The 24,848-nt window shown below is 44.6% G+C and overlaps 1 protein-coding gene across 4 annotated transcripts; it reads right to left on the bottom strand.

Annotated features, from left to right (window-relative positions):
* Positions 1 to 923: 923 nt before the first annotated feature.
* Positions 924 to 17,040, bottom strand: LOC138769103 (galactoside alpha-(1,2)-fucosyltransferase 2-like). Of its 4 annotated transcripts, XM_069947326.1 has the most exons (4): positions 16,964 to 17,040; positions 16,626 to 16,699; positions 4,391 to 4,497; positions 924 to 2,276 (listed from the first exon to the last, which is right to left on the bottom strand). In XM_069947326.1, exon 4 carries the CDS (start codon positions 2,245 to 2,247, stop codon positions 1,213 to 1,215), a length of 1,035 nt encoding a protein of 344 aa, XP_069803427.1. In that variant the 5' UTR covers positions 2,248 to 2,276; positions 4,391 to 4,497; positions 16,626 to 16,699; positions 16,964 to 17,040; the 3' UTR covers positions 924 to 1,212. The 4 variants fall into 4 exon arrangements, with proteins under 4 accessions (XP_069803427.1, XP_069803425.1, XP_069803428.1 ...); XM_069947324.1 differs by lacking the exons at positions 16,626 to 16,699; positions 16,964 to 17,040 and adding an exon at positions 16,078 to 16,144; XM_069947327.1 differs by lacking the exons at positions 16,626 to 16,699; positions 16,964 to 17,040 and adding an exon at positions 10,083 to 10,398.
* Positions 17,041 to 24,848: the final 7,808 nt, after the last annotated feature.

Consider the following 24,848-nt stretch of genomic DNA (forward strand, 5'->3'; position numbering starts at 1 on the left):
TCAAAAGGATGTTAACCCTTTGATTCCTCAATGCCCAGGTTGTTTTTGGACATCAGCTTATGGTATCATAATAATCCCATAAGCTGATGTCCCTATGGATGCCTCCTCTCCTCTGTCCCCTGCCACTGTCTTGTGACAGCGGCAGAAAAGAGAGGGGAGGGGGCAGAGCTCACGGCCACGTGCCCGAAGCGTGCCCTGCATTCCCTCTCTCCCCCACTGGCCTCCGTAGCCGGGAAACCAGAAGCCTTAGGCTTCCGCTTTCCATGGCTATCATTGGGGCTCTGCGATCACTTTGCAGAGCCCCGATGGACACCGGACAGAGAATTCTCCCTCTGTAGAGGGAGAATTCTCTGTCAGGAGCCCTATAGATGCTGCGGTCGTGCTGACCGCATTATCTATACGGTTAACTGTCAGCAGCGGAGCACGGCTCAGATGCTGAGAGTTGCAGCGGGTCCCCTGCTATCAGTGACCTGCTGCGGATGACACAGGCACAGCTTCTACACCTGTGTCATCCCGAAGCGTAAACTAACGTTGCTGCAGCATCAGGCATAGGCTGCAGCGACTTTAATTTACTGTGCAGCGACGTGAGAGGGTTAAAAGAACAAACATATACACGTTAACAGCACATGAACACTTGGCACCGCTAAACGTTCATGGGTTCTCTATTGAGAAGGGTTAGGCCTTATTCCCATGCATATCTATACAGTTCCCCCGCTCCCAGCATCATATCAGAGATGCTGCCGTATGGAAGGAGACTCCGGTACAGGCCTTCCGCATCCATGTTCTGTGCAAAACACAGAACATGGGAATAAGGCTCTATATTTCCCAGAACAATATGATCCTATTGTTTTGGGAAATATAGAGCCTTATTCCCATGTTCCGTGTTTCACAAAGCTGAATGTAAGAAAAATTTCAATGTTTAGTAAAAATTTGAGCCCTGGAAACAAACAACTCTCAGTAAGGTCTGATTGGATGGGTGAGCATCCATCTATTCATTTTCCACACTAAACAAGAATGTTATCCACAATCTATTCGGTCAAGACATTTTGAGGTCTCAGTAGCTCAATAAAACAGTGCAACTTATTGACAAAAATGAAAAAAAATTCAAAGAGTGTTGTCCAAGTGATCACAATCACTAACAAGATCGCTCAATGAACTCACTTCAGACAAAGTAGTCCATGGCTACCACTTTAAACAAACTGTTTAAGTAATTCATTTTGATCTTCTTTGTAAAAGTGGAGAAAGATCTGCAGCAATCCCGATCCATTCTGGAAGAAAAGCGGCCTCGTACTTGAAAATTTTAAGATAAGGAGAATCTGGCAAGGTGAAGTTTGTAAGGTAGATTGTTTCACCTCCAACCAAGTATGCAGCCCAGTACCCAAACGTTCCAATGGTCATGATGGTGTGGTTACAATGAGCCAGGAGGGCCAAATCATGAGCAGGAGAACTTTCAACACCATTTCCAACAAAGTAGACATCCCCTAGTGTGTTATCAATGTTTTTCCTACACCAGTCCATCCCATTACTGGTCACCACAAAGAGAGGGTTGGCATACTTTTGTCTGAAATAGTCCATGGCTTGTTGCAGGTAACTTTTGCCCGCTATTACCCCCATTCTTTCCTTAGCCATGACTTTCATATAATCTCCTCGGCGAACATGAACTCCAACATAAGTCACATTAACCTTGGTCCCTTTCAGTTTTTTTAAGTGGGAATTTGCCTCGTCTTTGATACTATCATGGAAGGTGAATTCCTTTAGAATCTCTTCTCTTATATGATGGTAGAAGGTCCACGAACATGGAGTACCAAAAAGTTTCACATATTGTCCGGAGATATTTAAATATTCTGGAGACATCCAATCTTGTAGCCTGTATTTCTTCCATTGAATTGAATCAGAGACTTCTTGGGGAAGAACAGGCAATGAGATTTTAAAGATCTTTCCAAGGTCTTTCTGCATTTGGGGTAAAATATAGGCTCGATGACCATTACGCTTGGCCAGGGCGTATAACACTGCATATTCTCCCATCTTGTTGCCTAAACGTGCGGTGGGCTGTGTGGTCCATATTACTGTGTCTGTATATGAAGAGTTTGTTGATTGCTTACTAGTTTGAGTTATGGGAAGACTGGTGGGGCTAGGGTATGGGTTCTGGTATCCAGGAAAATACATTGCATAAAAGTAGTACGAGGAGTACGAGATAATTATAGCGATGCCCAGAAAGACATATTTTTTTGATATATACAGTGTCATAGTGGAATACTTGGCAGAAAGTGCACCCTCTAGAAAGAAAAATAAATGAGAAAAATTAATGAGAAAGCAATAATAAAGCATATGAATCTTCTCAAAATCTTCCCTTACCAAATACTCTGGTTGAGATATTAAGGGTAAATCAAATTTTATTCTACTGTGGCAAACTAAAACGATGTTAATTGGCCTTTAACAAAGTTAACCAAGCATAAGATATAGAGGTATACCAAAGTAAAGCTTGTCACTGGCTGTCCATCTACCATAGGGCATCAATAATGCAAGGGGCACAACCAGAGATTTTACTTGGGTGGCCACTAAGCTCGTAGGTGCTGGTGCAGCACCAATAAGTAGGGATGAGCGAATTTACAGTAACAGAGAAACACTTCACCTTTTCCCCTGTGGTCAGTAACCTGCCTGGCTGTTTGGGGGTCCCTTGGGTAGTTATCACGGTGTTCCGGAGTTGTGACCCACCCAGACTATTGGTACCGCCACCCACAGAAAGGGGAGATGACTCAAGGAAGATGTAATGGCTGTGTAGGTGCTTGGATAAAGGTCACAGAGTCCAGTTAAAATAAATAAACTCTTCTTTACTGCTTTACTACTATTTGATACAGTGATACACAGTAAGTTTCAGCTTGATAAGTTACTTTAGACCTTAGTGACTGAATCTGTGCTGAGAGCAGAGAAGGAGTACAGTCTCGCTGACTGGGTTGCGTGCTGAGAGGTAAAAAAAGTTCAGCGAAGTAGAGAGGAGGATGTCGAGAGAGTCCCAACCCAAAGTAGTACTGTGCTCTGACGGAACTTGAGAAGTAGAATACTTTAGAGTAGAGAGAATACCTGTGCCCGTGTTTTGACTCTTTTGGTCTTTGCACCACCTATTACCCACCAGTGTCGGGGAGGGTGACACAAGCCCCAGACCTTGTTACCTGGGATGAATGGCCAGAATTTTCTGGTTACACCCATGCTGCGAGATAGAGTACATAGGCTTCTAGCAACTTTGCTCTATCCAGATCAGTTTCTATTTCTTCAGGACATCGTCCTGCACTTTAAGACTTGTTCACGGAGTGGGCTGGAATGATCCCTGACTTGTCCCCTCTAAGTGTGCGTTCAGCACTGCATAGTGCGTAGAAGTACCGTTTTCAAAAAACGAGTGTCTGTCTCCATGTGCGTCTGTCCACTATCACACCTTAAACTACACCGCACTGGACTAGTTGAGCGTGAGTCCCGTAACAGGGGACCTGGCATAGGCCAAGGCCCAGCTTGGCCGCTGTAGGGAGCGTTCTTGTGTGCGTCCCTGCTCTACAGAATCCAAAGTAAGACTCACTAAGGTGTGGCTACACTTGCTCTCCCCATGTGACAACTTCCTACAGCATCTGTAACGTGTGCTGTGAGAGCGTGAGAAGAGAGTGCAAGAAAAAGAGAAGATAGGAGATAGGTAGAAAGAGAAAGAGCTCTCATTGGTGCACAGATCACAGAACCAATAACCCTTTAGACACCACAGCTGTGCAATACTTAGATATACAGCACATATACTAGCAATAGAAATGAGCGAACCTCGAGCATGCTCGAGTCTATCCGAACCCGAGCATTCGGGATAGCGGGGGTTGCTGAAGTTGGATAAAGCCCTAAGGCTATGTGGAAAACATATCCATGTATTAATGTTTTCCAAACAGCTTAAGAGCTTTATCCAACTTCAGCAGCCCCCGCTATGCCGAATGCTCGGGTTCCAATAGACTCGAGCATGCTCGAGGTTCACTCATCTCTAACTAGCAACATCTAGTGATAAAACACAGGTAATACCTCACCACCACTGTACAGGCTTTTGCGAGAGGTGTAAGAACAGGCAACACCCGTGGTGGGACACCACATATGTATATCTGTATGTCTACTCCATGCATTTGGGTTTCCATAGAAAGCCAATCAGAAACAAGGTGACTAAGCACTCTTCTAAATGCTACTAGACTTTCTTTCTAGCGACCAGTGAGGGTGTCAGCAGCTGCATCTCCACCAATCACAACTCTTGACATTTTGCTATGACATGTCAGAAGTTAAATAAAAGTTTACATACATTAAACCTACTTTTCTTATGTAAAGATGTGGAGGCCGGCCTAGAAGAACATACTATGCTAAAGCAGGCTGTACTCACCCTTACCAGTCTTCTCAGTCTCTCTTTTTGCTTCTATCCACACTGGTTTGTTCCTGCCTGAAAGCTATTTGACTTCTCCTCTGATGTGCTGCTCCCAGGAATAAAATCTGGGTGGGTGAAAAAAAATTAAAAAAAAAAAAGTTAACAAATACAGCCCCCCCCCCAGACCAAACTCCTAAAGAAATTCAGACCTCAGGCAAGCCACAGCATTAGGTTGCATTCACACATCCGTAAAATTGTCCATGGTCACGGATCCCCTAAATGGAGCCCCACGCCGTCCGGCACAGACCCCCCTCCACCAGGAGCAGAGATGACAGGAGCACATGATCGCATCTACTACTGAACTACTCCCCTGGACCGGCTGGCTTTATGTTCACCAGAAGTGACCTGGACTATGCTGCCTTCTTTTCCCGACAGTGTAGTCCAGGCCACTTCCGGTGAGCGTGTGTAGCTGGTCAGCATGGTGGAATAGGTGAGTAGTAGATGCAATGACAGCATAGTTGCCAACAGTCCCGGTTTTGCCGGGACTGTCCCGATTCTGAGGAGACAGACCCAGCAAAACCATGTCTATGGAAGCTCTGCCCCCTTCCAGCGTGAGTGATGTCAGTCATGCAGAGCAGGGAGAGGAGTCCCTGGGGGACTAGAGGAACCATACATGTGAGGTAAGTATAGCTTTTTTTTGTTTTAAATACAGATGAAGGGAGAAGAGGATGCTGAAGGGGGTACTGGTATGATGATGAAGGGACAGGAGGAGGACAAAGGGGGAAGTAGTATGATGGAGGGGCAGGAGGATGAGAGGGGTAGTACTATGATGATGGAAGGGCAGGAGGATGAAAGGGGTAGTAGTATGATGATGGAGGGGGAAGGAGGATTAGAAGGGTAGTACTATGATGATAGAAGGGAAGGAGGATGAGGGGGTAGTAGTATGATGATGGAGGGGCAGGAGGATGATGAAGGGGTAGTAATATGATGACAGAGGGGCAGGAGGATGAAGGGGTAGTAGTATGATGATGGAGGAGCAGTAGGATGAAGGGGGTAGTAGTATGATGATGGAAGGGCAGGAGGATAAAGAGGGTAGTAGTATGATGATGGAGGAGCAGTAGGATGAAGGGGGTAGTAGTATGATGATATGGGGTGCAGCTGCATCATATGGGCACAAACTACCAGTATGTACAGTCATCATTAGAGGGCTATCTCTGAGTCTCAACCTGCTCTGAGTGGGGTGTGTAATATACTGGGGACCTGAAACTGGGGTGTGTAATATAATGGGGACCTAATACCGGGGTGTGTAATATACTGGGGACCTAATACTGGGGTGTGTACTTTTGTGTTGTTCTGACTGTAAATTCTAACTGGAAAATTTGTAACCCATGATATGGCCACACCCCACCAAGACCAAACCCACAATAAGCCACACCCTTTTTTACGCTAAAGTGTCCCTGGAAAAAAATTCAAATATTGACAAGTATGTGACAGGAGAGCACATCATGCACATCTCTGCTGCTAGGGGGAAGGGGTCCGTGCCGGACGGAGGGGGAGCTCTGGCTAGGGGATCCATGCCTTGATCCTCCTCCGGATTGCGGCATGAATCGTGTGAATAAGGCCTTAGATGTAATTGTGGTAACACACACCACATTACACCACAAGATGTCACTGTTGCATGGTAAACGTGCTAGAATGACATCCTGGTGAAAAGAACTAGTAGCAAAAATTATGGAGAAAGAGTTCACCGGCACTACCTGATACAATGGCAACCTTAACTGCAATCATTGAACGTTTGAGTGTTTGGCGTCCGTGCACGACATGAAAATTTTACCTGCTGATACGTAAGGGTATGTTCACATCTCGTTTTTGGTCCCACGTTGGGCTAGACGTCAGGAATCAGTGAAAAAAGGATGCTGATGCAGCCCGGCGTGCGGCCGACGGCCACATGACGGCCACATTGACCTAAATGAGCAGGACGGAGTCATTATGTGACTACGTTCTGCTCATTTCCCGGGTGTACACTGCTTTTGTGCAGGACTCAAAAGCGTGATCGACCGCGCTGTTGAGTCCTGCACAAAAGCAGTGTACGTCCGGCAAATGAGCAGAACGTAGTCACATAATGACTCCGTCCTGCTCATTTAAGTCAATGTGGCCGTCGGCCGCACGCCAGGCTGCATGTCAGCATCCTTTTTTCACTGATTCCTGACGTCTAGCCCAATGTGGGACCAAAAATGAGAGGTGAACATACCCTAACTTTCCACCCAAGACGAAATAAAGACAGGGCACATTGTAGTGGTGAGTGCCCTCATTCTATTCTTTCTACTGATATGATCCTGGTGAAAAGATTTCCTTATATCAGTGCAGGTAAGTATATATATATATATATATATATATATATATATATATATAGTCATGGCCCTTTTACACTGACTGATTATTGGCAAGGAGAGTTGCTAGAAATGCTCCTTCTGCCAATAATCAGCCTTCGTAAAAGTGTCAGTGGGCAGTGCAGGTAAAAATTGATAACATATTGAGTGGGGGTCATGGGGGGAACATTACTAAGCGGAAGCACTAAGAGACATTATAACCGAGGGACAGTATAGGTACAGGTACTGTGGCGGGGATCTTCGCTAGGAGGAAACATTTTATCATGTGTGGGCACATTATTATTGTAGAGGAGGGATCACAAATGCATACACTATCTCTATAGTCCCTATGACACACAGATATCGGACAGATTATTGAAGCCAAAGCCAGGAACAGACTATAAACAGGGAACAGGTCATAAAGAAAAGGTTAAGATTTCACCTCTTTTCAAATTAATTCCTGGCTTTGGCTTCAAGAATCTGAAATCTGTGGGTGTACTAGGGCCTTTAGGGTGGAGCACTACAGTGGAGAAAAAAATCTGCAGATAGAAGTTGTGGCCGGGAGATGTTGTCATAGCAGTTTGGACCCGATGGAGGGGAAAAAATGTGAACGTGAACTGATCAGATGTCACTGTACTCTAATCACTAAGACCAACCCCAAAAATAAGACCTACCTCTATTTTGCAAGGGATTTAAAGTAGGCGTGAAATATAAGGCCTACTCCAAAGATAAGCCTTAGTTACAGTCAGCTGACCAGATCCCTGACACTGGGTGCCCGAGCATCAGCCAATCAGTGCCAAATATGTTAAGCTCCACCCCCACCTGCTCAACACAAGCTGCAGGGAAGGCAGGAATGGTAAGAGGATGCACAATAAAGCACATCGGACATGGGACAGAGGGTACATGGGCAGCTACGGGGGGACAAAATATGGGGACTAGCTGCAGAGGGGGGGTGTAGACAGTATGGGGGAACAGCTACAGAGAGAGGGAGGGATGTAAAGTATGGGGACCTTTAGTGCAGAGGAGGGTGTATAAAGTATGGGGGAACAGCTACAGATGAGGAGGGTGGTATATAGTATGGAGGGCCTTACTGCAGGGGGAATGCATACAGTATAGGGGAACAACTACATAGGGGGAGGGAGGTACACAGTAAGGGGACTACCTGCAGAGAGGAATGTATACAGTATGGGGGAACAACTACATAGGGGGAGGGAGGTACACAGTAAGGGGACTACCTGCAGAGAGGAATGTATACAGTATGGGGGAACAACTACATAGGGGGAGGGAGGTACACAGTAAGGGGACTACCTGCAGAGAGGAAAGTATACAGTATGGGGAAACAACTACATAGGGGGAGGGAGGTACACAGTAAGGGGACTACCTGCAGAGAGGAATGTATACAGTATAGGGGGACAACTACATAGGGTGAGGGAGGTACACAGTAAGGGGACTACCTGCAGAGAGGAATGTATACAGTATGGGGGAACAACTACATAGGGGGAGGGAGGTACACAGTAAGGGGACTACCTGCAGAGAGGAAAGTATACTGTATGGGGGAACAACTACATAGGGGGAGGGAGGTACACAGTAAGGGGACTATCTGCAGAGAGGAATGTATATAGTATGGGGGGAACAACTACATAGGGGGAGGGTGGGATATTGTATGGGGGGGGGGGGGGAGTATACATTGTGGAGGCCTAATTAAAAGGGAAACCTTACAGTATAAGAGGCTAACAAACAAAAGTGGGACATACAGTATGGAGGATAGCTACCAAAAACAGTGTAGCTGTAGTGTAGGGGTATACTGTGTTTCCCCAACAATAAACCCTAGCCCTTTTTTGAGAAAAAAAAATGTAAGACCCTGTCCTTTTTTTTTTCAGAGAAGCTCAGTATCAGATCTACAGCGGGACCACAAAGATCACACTAATCTGCATTTTTAGCCCTTTTCCAACGCACATTGTACACTTCCAGCATGGGTCGGGTGTAGTAGTATGACATGCACTTTGGAGATGGACCGGATCATACCGGGCAGGTACCGGGCAGCTGCTAGTCCAAAATTGCACATCTCATCCCAGAAAAAATCCTTGCAAATACGGTGCCGACAAAAACTGCAGTGCTAACTCCATAGGTTGAAGAAAAAAAAAAGTATAGGGGCCCGAACATGATGTACAGATATGGATTTACATTGACTTGTAGAATAAATTTCTACAATGTCAGTTGTACGATAAAGTGAACTCTAAAAAAAATTATCCGTAATTACTTTTTTTTTTTACTTTACCCCCCCAAAGTCCACTACATGCCTTCCCCATCTGTAGCTTCTGTGGGAATAAGCCCTAAACATTACAGGACTGTACCACACACCTAACTATCCTTTTGAGTCTAGTACTTAGCGCTCAAAATCTCATCCTGCTTCTCACCAGACCTTGCTCCTCTCTGAGTGTAACTCCACAGATCTAGCACCATGAGGAAGCTCTGAACTCACTAATACAGATCTCCAGGTGGATCCTAGCTGAGTGTGATCTGGGCCAGACCGGAGTGGAGCAGGCGGACCAGGAGCTATCTGGGCTACATAACACAGCGTCCTCAGTCCGTCTGCTATATATATATCTGTTGCTGAAAGCAAAGAGGGACAAACAAGGTGCACATAATGTTTAATATGCCATTCCCCTACCCACTTTGAACCCCACACAAGCACACACCTCCTTTACATATTGAGGTTTTCTCCCATAGCAGGCCACATGCTCTTATAAAAAAATTACAAAAAATAGCAAAATTCTTCCAGAAACAGCACCACTCTTGTCCTCAGTTTTGATGTGGTATTGCAGCTTAGCTCCATTGAAGTGGATAGAGCTGAATTGTAATACCACACACAGCCTGTGGACATGGGCGGTGCTGTTTTTGAAAAAAAGAAAGAAAAAAAAAAGCAGCTATATTTTTTTCTATTCTGTATAATCCAGCAATTAAAAAAAAAGTATGGCTATCACAAACATTATGGATGACATCTACGTTGTTTTACTTTTTCAAACTTTGTAAACCCCCTTCCTTGGTCAAACTTGGTCAACATATGATAATAATTGGTTCCAGGACGATCATTGTATGTTGAAACCATTGTATGTTGAGACCAGAACTCTTTAGAAAACTGGTAACTGGTAAATCCCCCAAAATGAGAAAAAAATGAAAATTTAAAGGAAAATAAGCAGCTAACTAATATGGATACAGCATGTCTTTACAAACAACATTCAGAAAGAGCTACAAGAGACTCTAAATTTCTTTCTATGTAGAGGACCAGAGCATTTTCGGTCACACAGGGTCCCAGAAATATTAAATAAATCTGCCCTCACCTGGTGTTTAAAGGAGCAGCTTATTCTGGCCCAGGTAAAGATCAGCACAGGACATGTAGTATCACACTATACTATAGAGAGGAGATACCGGTGTAACAGGCCAGAGTATACCCCCAGCCCAGACTATACCCAGAGTTAAAATGGCCTAGGCTAGATTATACCCCGGGTATATTTTGGCCTAGGCTGTTTTATACCCCGAGGTATATTCTGGCCTAGGCCAATTCATACCCCCTCAGGCCATTTTATACCCCCATGAAATCAGCAGCAGTGAGTGATAGACACAAGAAATACTTAATTTTTCAACCATGGTATTGGGGATTCGGCTTTGTCTGATGGAAATCTGAAAAATCTAAACACATAGGAGGAGATTTATCAAACATGGTGTAAAGTGAAACTGGCTCAGTCACCCCCGGCAACCAATCAGATTCCACCTTTCATTCCTAACAGATTCTTTGGAAAATGAAAAGTGGAATCTGATTGGTTGCTAGGGGCAACTGAGCCAGTTTCACTTTACATACCAATATAGTAGGCTCTCCAGAAGCGGGTGATAAGTTGCAAAAATTATAAAGACATAATACTTATGCACCTGTGTAGATTATACATCAACATTTATTACTAAAATTCATATAGAGTGTTTGGTCCGAATCTCATCAGCCGATCATAGCTGTAAAAAACCCATACATAAGTAAAGCTTATGACAAATAACAATCTAGATACATAGAAGATTCATAAAATTCATATCCAGTAAAAGAATAAAAATAAAAAAATGAAAAAATGAAAAATATATATAAAAGAGTATATGTGTGAAAAGAGCCTGGTGATGTTACCCGCGTCGGGCCCAGCGCAGATACCTCACTTGAATGGATTTAGCAGTATTCCCGAATCCCGATGTCTGACATGAGCTCGTATCGCTGTTAAGCCGTTGTAGTAGTTATGCTTATGCCTTGGTAAGATAGTCTCTCCTTTCAGGTTTTACACATTAGAGGTATATAACTCTTGTTGATCACGTGTCATAAAGGGTAGTTGTTCACGTGTTATAGAGGGTAGTTGTAATGTAAACAGCAGACCTTGTAATCATGTATGGTTCATAACCGGTAGCTATTCAAGTAAAATGAAAGTCAAATAAATAGTGGTGGAGTATCCACCTCTCACCCTGTTGGTGGTAGCTCTCACGGTCAGATGCGGTATTGTAGCGGTAGTCCGTGCCTCGGTCTGTTCGGCCTCTATGAGATCTGTGCAGTCGAGGTCTGGTTCAACACAGTGAGCTGTCTCGTGCCGTTGTGGCGTCCGCATGTATGTGAGCGCGCGCTCTTTCAAACTGCTACTGAGTTGGATGCCCAGGGACATACGGCTCCGGTTCGGGATCTGCACTCCAAAATCAGTTTATTTTTTAAAAAAGGCTCTGTTATCCTTAATTCTTGAACGCGTTTCAGGAGGTCTACTTGCTCCTTTCCTCAGCAAAGAACTTTGGATAACTATTGTGCAACCATATCAGTTCGGGTTCTATATCTGTTCCGAACTTTTCTACAAGACCCGTACTGGATCGTTCTGGATGGTTTTTCCACATTTTCAGATCACTTAGGGACAGTGGTGCACTCGAAGAGGGTGGATTCCATTCGTACTGGTTAGGTGCAGCAGACCTCCACTATTTTTGTTTAAATCAGTTTCACTTTACACCATGTTTGATAAATCCCACCCAGAGGGGAGATTTATCATTGTTTTTTTTTTTTTTTTTTGCTAATAAGGAGATTTTGTGCACTTCATAAATACCTGTCCAAAACTTATTAGGGGTTTTGCGCTATTTTACATCAGTTTTCATTGTCTGCACTGTTTTTCAATGTATGCAAGGGGGAGGGGGGTGTTCTATTAACTAGTTTTCATTAGATTTGTCAAGTGCAAATTTTCATTTTTTTTGCACAAAATCCTCCCCTAGCGTAGCTTTGTAGCCAAGCTGTTTTAGACTGGGTTCACACTGTGTTATTGCAATCCATTTTTTTCCCATTAGTTTTTTGCAAAATGGATGAGAAAAAAAGGAAGCGTTAGTGTGCCTCCATTTTGATCAGTTTTTCCATTAGCTTCACACATACCGAATCGGCAGCGGATTTCACGCTGCGAGTTTGCAGCGAAATCCGCTGCGGATCCTGTACTGTGAGGCTGAATGGGTCCCATACACGCAGAGGATCCGCTGCGTGTATGGGACCCGGCCCGTTTAACCCCCCCGCCGCCAGCTGCCCTCAGTCCCGGCCCCGAGCATACATAACTTGCTTGCCGCCTTGGCTGTGTGCGACGCTCCCGCCTCCCCATCAGCCAATCAGGCAGCACTGATTGGCTGATGGGGAGCGAGGGGGCCGCGGCTGAGGGCTGTGGGTGGGCGGCGGCGGGGGGGGGGTTAAAGGGGCCGGGTATCGCTGACTGAAGATCGGAGACGAGTCGGCACGTGACAGGTATGTATAGCGCACCACACTTCCGGGTACACGGGTGGGGGTGGTGGGACACGGGGAAGGGGGCCATTCACAGACATAACATACATTACAAAGTTGTATAACTTTGTAATGTGTGTTATTCTGTGAATAATTGTTTACCGCCGCACTACCCCTTTAAATAGTGCAGATGATGCAGTGAGGGGACAGCGCCACCTACTGTCAGTTGAATGTAAGCACTGTACTATATATCCCAACCAGAGGAAGCAGCTGTGTGTCCGAGTATGATAAAAGAAATTTTTTCAAAAAATCTGCGCACTTTTCAACAAATTAGAGATGAAATGGAAAAAACAGTAAAGTGATGACATTATGGTCTGGAGGGATATAGTCTGGCCTAGGCTATTTTACACCCTCTGGTATAGAATGTATCCCCTGGGGTATACTATAGCCTGGGCCAGAACTGAGAAAACCAGTGACATGATAACTTGATAAGTTGATATGATAAGTTGAGGTATCACTGTATGTTTTATTCTTATACTAAGTAAGGCCTTATTCACACGCCTGCAAAATTTGCCTGTAATTGTGGATACGCAGTTATGGACAAATTTAACCCCTTGCCTCTGCAGCCTATTTTAGCCTTAATGGCTGCACCAATTTTCACTTTTGCCTTTTTGTTTTGTCATTTTCGGACGTCTTTTGCAAACAGTGGGCGATATTTTTTAGTTGTTCACCACCAGTTTCTTTTTTCATCATCCTTTCACCGTTTTTACTATTAAATTTAATGGCTTTTCAATTAAAGACACAGCCAAAGGCCAATCAGTCCTCCTGAACTAGAATAATGTAATAGAAGCCGTCATTGCACGGGCAGCCTGACAGCTTAATGATGTCTGTTATTTTAGACTTAAAATGACGGATGTCCTTTTCAAACGGAGCTGAAAAAGCGTTGTGTGAACATAGCCTTAGACCTCTGTCAGTCAGGGAAAACAATTGGGACCCCTGAAGTCACACTGCGGGTGTCCTGATTGGACAGTGATTAGATTGGCTGCCCAGGTATGATGGGAAATGTAGTTTTGCAACAGCTGGAGGGCTGAAGGTTCCCCATTCCTGGTTTAAGTTAGTGGAGTATCTGCAGTACCAGAATGTCACCACTAGGGTTGTCACCTTTTCACACAAAATACTGGCTGATATAAAAAGGCACTCAAAGGGGTTATCCAGCACTACAAAAACATGGCCACTTTCCCCCTACTGTTGTCTCCAGTTTGGGTGGGGTTTGGAATTCAGTTCCATTGAAGTAAATTGAGCTTAATTGCAAACTGCACCTGAACTGGAGACAACAGTAGGGGGAAAAGTGGCCATGTTTTTGTAGCGCTGGATAACCCCTTTAAAGCCAATTGGTTACAATGGGACCTGGAGCCTTCAGAAGTCTTCTCTGCTATAACAGTAGATTTTTAGGTACAGCGATCCTCACTGATTCAACTGATCAATGCAATATCATCCATACAAGCATTCCAGTGACTGCTTATAAAAGTCTCCAAAAGGACATGCTGATACTGTAGCTCCCTATTGCGCACAGGGCGCTAAAGATGAAGAGAGTTGCAGTTTGTAGTTTATTCCTCAGCCTAGTATGGTGGTTTGGTGCACTGGGGATTAGACTAAAAATAAAGTTTTTAATATGTAAAAAATTTCCATTTTACAAGTTTTAAATTACCCCTTTTGCCCATCTTTTAAATTAAAAAAAATCTATATAAAAAATAAACATTTGGTACTGCGATCTATTGTGGACCAATTAAGGTTAAATTATCCGGAGCCACTAAGAGCTGCCCTCACTTCCTAAACCCATATGTGAATGAAAAATAGTAAAATCTAACTCTAATCTGCTGTGTTCTCCATTTGCCTTTAGCATTAAAGGGGTTGTCCAGCGAAAATCTTTTACTTTCAAAACAACTGGTGTCAGAAATTTATATAGATTTGCAATTTACTTTTATTAAAAAATCTCCAGTCTTCCCATACTTATTAGCTACTATATGTCCTGCAGGAAGTGTTTTATTTTCAGTATGACACAGTGCTCTCTGCTGACACCTCTGGCCGAGACAGGAACTGTCCAGAGCAGGAGAGGTTTTCTATGGGGATTCATAGAAAACCGAACAAAGTTCCTGTCTCGGCCAGAGATGTCAGCAGAGAACACTGTGTCAGACTGAAAATAAAACATTTCCTGTAGGACATACAGCAGGTAATAAGTATGGGAACACTTGAGTTTGTTTTTGTTTTTTTTAGAAGTAAATTACAAATCTTTATAACTTTCTGACACCAGTTGACTTGAAAGAAAAAGATTTTAGCTGGAAAACCCCTTTAATTCTCCTAAGTACTTACACAGTGTATGAAGGAGCTTGGCAGGGAGGACGATCCAGATAACTTAGATAACTAAGCCCAGATCTGTGGATGTCGCTGCTCAGATCCTTCTGTTACTTCCTGTAAATCCTAAATTACCCACCTCTGTAAGGGTTATATCATCACTTTCAGGGAGAGCGACAGCATATTGTACATGAGTTGTTCCCCAAAATATCACTTTGTTGTCAATGAATTATGTTTTATTATGTCTAACCATTTTCCCTACAAGTATAACGCACAATGGGAAGTTTGCTGACACCTAGTGGGTATTCTGTGACATGGCAAGACCATGGGCCACATGTATCATCCTGCGAACGGATGATTTTCGGCGGAAAGTGCCGATTTGCGTATTTTTTTATACGCAAATGGCCGATCTGCGAATAAAATATTCGCAAATCGGCACTTTCCGTCGAGTACGCCAGAGGGTGGAAAGGGGGCGTGTAGTGGGCGGAACGGAGGGCGCGCGATTTACCATCCGTTCCGCCCAAATATACGCCGAAAACCTACTCCAGTCCTCAGCTGGCGTAGGTTTTCGGCGGTGCGCACTTTTTAAGTCCGGCATAAAAAACGCCGGACTTAATAAATGCCCCCCCAAGTGTTTTAATGCATTAGACACATATATAGGACAGAAGGCCCTTGAAATTAGGAAGTCTCTGCTCAGTCAAGAGGAGAATATTCTGCCCATATAGGAAGGAGTTAGGTAATGTAAGGTCCAGCTCAGTGTAGAGACCCTGGGTTACATGTATCTAGCAGTGGATTCTAAAAAAAAAAAACAAGAAATGGAACAGTTTGTATCTTTTCTGCAGTTTGGACACATTCCTAATTCAAATGCGTACAAACGCTGATGTAAAATACTGTCAAATACTGCCAAGTAAAAATACTACCAAGCCACATAGACTAATAATCCCCCTATATAGTGACAATATGATACCATTGTTACAGAGGCTCTGCAGACCAGATCAGTCATTATAGTGCAGTTACATTCAGTGACTAAAGGGGGGTGTCTTCTCTGAACAGAGTGTCTCACTTTTCCTTTTTTTCTCCATTCGACCGACATGACACTCTACATAAATTTCCCAGCCAATATATTGCCAAATGCAACAGTGCTATCCCCATTAACAAAAGCCCCCCCCCCCCCCCAACACACACACACACGCATATACACACATATACACATACAGACCCACCCAACTGGCAGTTTTCAACCTTTCTGACACCTTCCCTGCTTATAGCAGCATTGGCCTCCTTACCACCTCTTCAATTGGCAGCTATAACTTTTTAAAACCAGTTGATTTAAAAAAAAAAAAAAAAACTTTTCACCAGAGTACTATTTTAACCCTCATATCCACCCTGGCAAAAATATAAAAACAGCATAAATCTGGTATTCTTTTGCATGTAAAAATACAGGAATTGACCATCCATCAATACAAATAATAACAAATGCAAGGCTGTGATTACAAAGGATTAATATTCCTTATATTTTCCTTTATACATTTTATTAATACATTTTATTATTTATTCATATTCCTTCCCCGATTGGTTAAATCCCTGTCAGTAAGCAAAAATATTCCAGACAGGGCACAAAATAATGTAGCAATACAATGGTATAGCTAGCCTCCTATGTTACAGAGCTGATGCTTCCCTCAACCCTGCAGCCGCTACTGAAAAAGAAAAGACCAGAACCTAGGACCCCCAGGTATCAGAGCCCACTCCCTCCAACTGTATTGTACATTACCTGGTATGAAGGACTGGTTTGGATGTGTTTTCTCCCTTAGTTTTTTGTGACACAGCAGAGGCTGGACCTGGGCACTTCAAGAAGAAGAGAGTGAGAGAAAAAAACACACAAAAAACCCTGCTGGTCATAAAAGGAAACTATGTCATTGGAATCTAGCAAGAAATCAGATCTTCCAGGAACAAAAGAAAATCTTATTCATCTGGTATTTGCCAAAGTTCAGATTGCCCCAATAAAGGTTGAATGTCACAAAACTGACAGTGGCTACAGGAGGTGTTTAAAGGGAACCAATCACTATTCTAATGTTAGCTCCTAATGGAGCTGCTAAAGGGTCCACTTACCATACCTGGTGTTCCGCCTCCTAGGGGCTACATCGGTCGGAGAAAACGTTTTATCCTGGCGCGTGCTGCTAGGGGTGAGGCCGGAATTAGTCATCTGGGCTGTGTCTGGGCTAACTAGTCACAGCTCTCTACAGGGATGATTGACAGGAAAAGAGGCAATGTGTTTTCTTGGAATGAACATGAAATGAAGATCTTCCTGACTATAGCGCAGAGCCAGGACCAGCTAAACAAGATTATATTTGTGTTCCTGGAACACTGCTGCTTCTTTGCTTTTCTGATCAAACCTAACTTCCCTTATCTTGTTTCCTATATGTGCGCTGATATTACTGTGTTTAACCCTTTGAGGACCAGGCCCTAAATGACCCAGTGGACCGGGCAAATTTTGATCTTTGGGCTTTCGTTTTTCCCTCCTCCCCTTCTAAGAGCTCTAGCACTTTCAGTTTTCTATCTACAGGCCATGTAAGGTCTTGTTTTTTACAGGAATAGTTGTACTTTGTAATGGCGTCTTTCATTCTATCATAACCCGTATATGGAACCCCAAATATATTATTTATGAAGATATAAATTGGTGAAATCGTAAAAGAGAATGCAATATGGTAACGTTTGGGGGGTTCCTGTGTCTACGTAATGCACTATATGGTGAAAGCGACAAGATACCATTATTCGATAGGTCAGCCCGAACACAACCATATGCAAATTTACACAGATTCTCTAATGTTATATATTTTTTTTTTTATGAAATCCTTTTTTTTTTGCAATTAATTATTAATAAAATGGGCCTATTGTGACGCTTATAACGGTTTTATTTTTTCACCTATGGGGCTGTATGGGGTGTCATTTTTTCCACCATGATCTCTAGTTTTTATTTATACCATATTTGTGAAGATCGGACGTTTTGATCACTTTTTATTGATTGCTTTTTATATATAATGTAACATAAAATCGGTAATCCGCGCACTTTTTTCCCTCTTTTCGTATACGCCATTCAACGTTCGCAATGACACTTGTTATAATTTAATAGATCTGACAACTACACACGCTACGGTATATTATATGTTTATTTATTTATTTTTATATGTTTTAGTTATATAAGGGAAAGGGGGGTGATTTCAACTTTTATTGGGGGAGGGGCTTTGGGGTAGTGTATTGGTGTTTTTAACTTTTTTTTTTTTTACACATTTGAAGTCCCTTATGGGGACTTGTACATACATAACTTAGATTTTTACACTGATCATTGCTATGCCATAGGCATAGCATTGATCAGTATCATCGGCCCTCTGCTGATTGAGCCTGCCTGTGCAGGCTCAGTGACCAGAGCGCCGATCGGACCCCGTGGACCGCTTTAACGATCGGTAAGTGACAGGAGACTTCCCCTGACACTTACACTTAAACGCCGCTACAGCCTGTCATTACCGGTGAGGTGTCGGCTGCTCACTGCAGCCTGCCCCCACCTGCTATGAAGTGTGCTTCGCTCCGGAGCGCGATTCATAGCTCAGGACGTACCGGTACGTCCTTGGTCGTCTGGGTACAGACTTCCAGGACGTAACGATACGTCCTAAGTCGTCTAGGGGTTAAAGTTCTTTGATCAATGCATGTTAAATGAAAGGCTATGGCTGCCCACAGACAGGGCCGTATTATCAGCTGCTGCTGCCCTAGGCACTAAGCCTACAGACGCTGCGTCTTCACTCACCAATTAGCATCATGATTTTCTAGTTTCTGATTATCCTATTGATATCTGATCAGTCTTAGGCCGCGTTCCCACATTTACTGTACATCACCAGGTGCAGCCGAAGCCAGACCCTCATGCGATTATCAATAGACATATGGCCAATAATCCGGTCAACAGCACATGACTACTGAGGAAGAAATGGGAGCCTGGTTTCGGCCACATGCATTTCTCTACATGGAGAAACATTGTTTAAATCACGTTTTTCATGGTTTTTAACTGTTTAAAATATAAAGAAATTTCCACACTCAATCAATGATTAGAGCCGTCTGAATGAATTCTCAGCACAGGATTGGTAGGTTGGTAGGTGATAGCTCCAGGCGTCAAATTTACCACCGCCATACCAGACCTGACCACTACCGCCATACTGTGACTGGATAACACTGTCATACCAGACCTGACCACTACCGCCATACTGTGACTGGATAACACCACCATACCAGACCTGACCAATACCGCCATACTGTGACTGGATAACACCACCACACCAGACCTGACTAATACCGCCATACTGTGACTGGATAACACTGCTATAGCAGACCTGACCAATACCACCATACTGTGACTGGGTAACACCGCCACACCAGACCTGACCAATACCGCCATACTGTGACTGGATAACACCACCACACCAGACCTGACCAATACCGCCATACTGTGACTGGATAACACCGCCACACCAGGCCTGACCAATACTACCATACTGTGACTGGATAACACCACCATACCAGACCTGACCAATACCACCATATTGTAACTGGATAACACCGCAACACCAGACCTGGCCGGAAAATACGCCAGTGCGACGCATTGTTTTTTTATTACCATTTTTTCTGATGTTTTTGTGTGTTTATGTGTGTATTGGGTTTTTGCTAACTTTGACACTTTTTTGGTCATTGTTTGAACTTCATCCCTGAAGTCTGTGTTCAGGGCCAAACTCCGACCCGAACACACCCACACCAGAAAGGAAGGGGTTAAGTGACTCTTTCCTTGCCGGGGCAGGCACCAGACTCAACACACTGAGTTTTCTGTGTGCCGGGTCACTGTGTGCCGGGGGGGGGGGGGGGGGTCAAAAAACTGACAGTCAGTCTGGTTAACCTAGGCTTGTGGGGGGGGGGGGGGTAAACCTAATTCCCAGTGTCCAGCAGGTCTTTACTGAATCAGCCAATCAGCATCTGTCTGGGTTTATTTTTTTACCTGGCTGGTTATGGAAATGGGGGATGCAGGGAAACCTATACGCTTTTTTAATAAGTGTATAGGGTCCCCCTTCTCCCATTTCCACAATCAGTCAGATTCATCAACTAGATCCGTCTAACCTGCTGATCCCCTTTAAAGCGGTATTCCACTCAAACATAATTTTTCATATGTTGCTGCCCAAGGTGAGACTAACAATTCATTCCATACTTGTTATTATCTATTCAGTCTCCTTCCCCCAGCTCTCAGCTGCTGCTTTCTGCTGAAAACACAAAAGACTGTGAGAGCTTTTCTGTCTGTTGCCCCTCCCTCCTCCCTTTTGATGATGTAAACAAGTCCCTGGCAGGCTTTATCTGCAACATTGTAGCTTTTTTTTGTAATGCTAGGAGGGTTAATCTGAGGTCAAGTTGCAACTGAACACAATGTATTACAAAGTTACTACAAAGTTGCAGATTGGGAATTGTTTACATCATCTGTCTTGGGAGGAAGGGGGAGACAGAGAGAAAAGCCTCTCACCATGGGCAGCAGCATAGGGAAAGTTATGTTTGAGTGGAATACCCCTTTAACTGATCAACAACAAGAGCATGTCAGTCCCGAAGAGCTGGTAAAATGTAGTGTCTGAAAGCTATCTATCTATCTATCTATCTATCTATCTATCTATCTATCTATCTATCTATCTATCTATCTATCTCCTATCTATGTATTTATTATCTATTATCTATCTATCTCCTATCTATCTATCTATCTATTGTAGACATGTCACTGGAGAAGTATTTGAGGTAGGGCTGGGCGATTAATCGAATTAATTCGATTAATTCGCCCAGACAGTTAGAATCGATTTGATTTTTTGTGAAAATCGTAAATTCGATTTTCACAAAAAATCATGGCGGGCGGCGCGGTAAAGTGTGGGGCCGGAGAGAGTTGCAGGACGGCGCGGTGAGGTGCAGGGCCGGCAGTCAGGAGAGATGTGGTACTGGCGGCTCCAGCCTCTCCACAGAGCCGCCGCTGACCTGTCCCCCGCCCCTTACACGTTAGTGCCGCGCTGAGCTGCGTCCCGCTCTCTTCCTGTCACACGTGCAGCTGACCGGTCTGTGGAGGAGGCGGCAGGGATCGCAGCAGAAGGAGATCGCGCCACTGTGGGTCCTGGAGCTGTACAGCGGGCAGCGGCGCGATCTCCTTCTGCTGCGATCCCTGCCGCCTCCTCCACAGAACGGGACCTGCACGTGTGACAGGAAGAGAGCGGGACGCAGCTCAGCGCGGCACTAACGTGTAAGGGGCGGGGGACAGGTCAGCGGCGGCTCTGTGGAGAGGCTGGAGCCGCCAGTACCACATCTCTCCTGACTGCCGGCCCTGCACCTCACCGCGCCGTCCTGCAACTCTCTCCGGCCCCACACTTTACCGCACCTGCCTTAGTCCCGCATACCCCCTCTGTCACCCCCAGTCTGCCCCATAGCCCCTCTGTCACCCCCAGTCTGCCCCATAGCCCCTCTGTCACCCCCAGACTGCCCCATAGCCCCTCTGTCACCCCCAGACTGCCCCATAGCCCCTCTGTCACCCCCAGTCTGCCCCATAGCCCCTCTGTCACCCCCAGACTGCCCCATAGCCCCTCTGTCACCCCCAGTCTGCCCCATAGCCCTTCTGTCACCCCCAGACTGCCCCATAGCCCCTCTGTCACCCCCAGACTGCCCCATAGCCCCTCTGTCACCCCCAGTCTGCCCCATAGCCCCTCTGTCACCCCCAGTCTGCCCCATAGCCCCTCTGTCACCCCCAGTCTGCCCCATAGCCCCTCTGTCACCCCCAGTCTGCCCCATAGCCCCTCTGTCACCCCCAGACTGCCCCATAGCCCCTCTGTCACCCGCAGTCTGCCCCATAGCCCCTCTGTCACCCCCAGCCCCCCTCATCTAGTCCTGTACTACTACACTCCCATCTATACCTGTACTACAGCTACACCCATCATCTATACCTGTACTACAACTACACCCATCATCTTTACCTGTACTACTACCACACTCCTCATGTTTACCTGTACTACTACACCCCTTATCCACTATACCCCCATTACTACCTACCTAGATGGAGGCACAAAGAAGATCTCCTATACTATATGGGGCACATATTTGGGAAAACTACTTATATGGGGGCACAGGGGGAGCACTGGTACACTGGGAAGCAATACCGTTGTCTCAAACGTCAATAAAATAGTATCTGATGCTGCAGGGAGAAAAATGTCCTGTTTATTTAGCAAAATGAAAAAAATCGAGATTTAAATCGAGAATCGTTCAAAATTTTTTAAAAATCGAGATTTTATTTTTTGGCAATATCGCCCAGCCCTAATTTGAGGGGAGGTACATCTCACCCAGGCTAAGGCATATGGTGAGATGGTGAATCCAGGTGAGATCTGTCACTCAGCAGTGTTATGCTGCTGAGGGTTTTTTCCATGTTCCGGGCCTGGATTTACTGGAATGGTGGGTAGGTTGGTAGTGGGACCTGCCATTCCCCTCCCCCGGTCCAGTTCGGGTGTTGCAGGCAGGTGTGCCTTGTTAAGCCTGCAGCAGGGTAAAAGCTCCACAGAGCTAGAGGAGATTGCTCTCAGCCAGGGTGAACAGCTTGCATGCTGTGTTTCCTGGGAGCAAGGAGTTATATCACTGCTGGGGCCTATTCACACTCCACGATACCGCCTATGGAAGTGACAGTTAGGTGACCTGTGTTAGTAAGTGCCCAGACGGGCAAGACCTTTTGTTTTGTTTTATTATCAATGCACGGTGTTGCTGTATTTATGTTGCTGGACCGTTTATGCTACAAATAAACACCAAAGCTGTTTTTAAGTCCAAGTTTGCTGCCTGAACTGTGTCCTAACACACCATCCCCCGGGAAGATCCCTACACTATCTATCTGATATCTTACTTACAGATTTGTAGTGTTAGATACTTGGTGTAGCGTAGGTGAATGCATATGTGTATATGGGTATAAACCCACACACCGTATATGCAGCAGATATGCAACAAATACGCAGCAGATTTGGTGGTGCAGATTTGATGCTGTGTTCAGTTATTTAGATCTAATCTGCTGAGATTTTGCTGCGAGTTTGCTGCGAGTTTGCTGCGTATCGCAGCAGTAAATACGCTGCATATACGGTGTGTGGGTTTATACCCTTAATAAGATATTCTAATTTGCTGTTTTTCTATTATTTTTTAGATTTACATATTCATACAAGACAGAGAATTCACCAAAGATTTGCAGGAGGGAGCATAAAGGCTGTATCCATCTCATGGCACATTACATCTGATTGGCAATGAGTACTGAGTCCATGGGAGAAGTAACCAATATGGAGCGACTTAAAGGGGAACTCCGGATAAGGAAAACTTGTTTTCTATTAAAAGTACATTAAAAGTTATATAGATGTGTCTATATAATGTATTACCGTATCTGTACGGTTCTGCCACACTGGTAGCTGATAGAAATCCAGAAAGTGAAGAAAAATGGCCTCTGTGCCAATTCACATTGTCTCCTGCTCCCACTGCTCTCCCCCCTTAGGAGACAAATCTTCCATGCCTCTGTCTCACATTGTGTGTGTTTGCTGAGCACAGGCTGATGATGCAGAGAGGGGGCAGGGTGTGTTTCACCATCTATGACCGGCCAGAAGCAGGTGTTTCAGTTTTGCTGATTGTGCAAAACTCTACAGAGAAATTAGGGCTGTGTTCACACATGTTGAAGTGTCATTGCAGTACTGCAGCATCTGCACAAAAATGATTCAATAACACAAGTAAATGATGCTAAACGGCAGAGAGGATAGGAGCTGGCACTGCCAATCCCACCTGCACAAAAAACAAGGCATAAACAGTATATGCCATGTAAGATAATGTTGGATAAAGTCCTTTTTGTGGGAATCAACTTCAAAGTTAAAAGATGCTTGATCATAATATGTGTGTGGAAAAGAAAAGAAAAAAATAATAATTTAAAAAGTTCTTTGCTTTATTCCAATATCAGTATTACAGGTAGAGAATACAGTGTGCTGTGTGGTGTTACAGGTAGAGAATACAGCGTGCTGTGTGGTGTTACAGGTAGAGAATACAGTGCTGTGTGGTGTTACAGGTAGAGAATAGTGTGCTGTGTCATGTTACAGTTAGAGAATACAGCGTGCTGTGTGGTGTTACAGGTAGAGGATAGAGTGTGCTGTGTGGTGTTACAGGTAGAGAATACAGTGCTGTGTGGTGTTACAGGTAGAGAATACAGTGTGCTGTGTGGCGTTACAGGTAGAGAATACAGCGTGCTGTGTGGTGTTACAGGTAGAGAATACAGAGGGCTGTGTGGTGTTACAGGTAGAGAATACAGCGTGCTGTGTGGTGTTACAGGTAGAGAATACAGCGTGCTGTGTGGTGTTACAGGTAGAGAATACAGTGTGCTGTCTGGTGTTGCAGGTAGAGAATACAGCCTGCTGTGTAGTGTTACAGGTAGAGAATACAGTGTGGTGTGCTGTGTGGTGTTACAGCTAGAGAATACAGCGTGCTGTGTGGTGTTACAGGTAGAGAATACAGCGTGCTGTCTGGTGTTGCAGGTAGAGAATACAGCCTGCTGTGTGGTGTTACAGGTAGAGAATACAGTGTGCTGTGTGGTGTTACAGGTAGAGAATACAGTGTGCTGTGTGGTGTTGCAGGTAGAGAATACAGCGTGCTGTGTGGTGTTACAGGTAGAGAATACAGTGCGCTGTGTGGTGTTACAGGTAGAGAATACAGTGCTGTGTGGTGTTACAGGTAGAGAATACAGCATGCTGTGTGGTGTTACAGGTAGAGAATACAGTGTGGTGTGCTGTGTGGTGTTACAGCTAGAGAATACAGCGTGCTGTGTGGTGTTACAGGTAGAGAATACAGCGTGCTGTGTGGTGTTACAGGTAGAGAACACTGTGCTGTGTGGTGTTACAGGTAGAGAATACAGCGTGCTGTGTGGTGTTACAGGTAGAGAATACAG

This window comes from Dendropsophus ebraccatus, chromosome 12, assembly GCF_027789765.1.
Source record: "Dendropsophus ebraccatus isolate aDenEbr1 chromosome 12, aDenEbr1.pat, whole genome shotgun sequence".
NCBI lineage: Eukaryota > Metazoa > Chordata > Amphibia > Anura > Hylidae > Dendropsophus > Dendropsophus ebraccatus.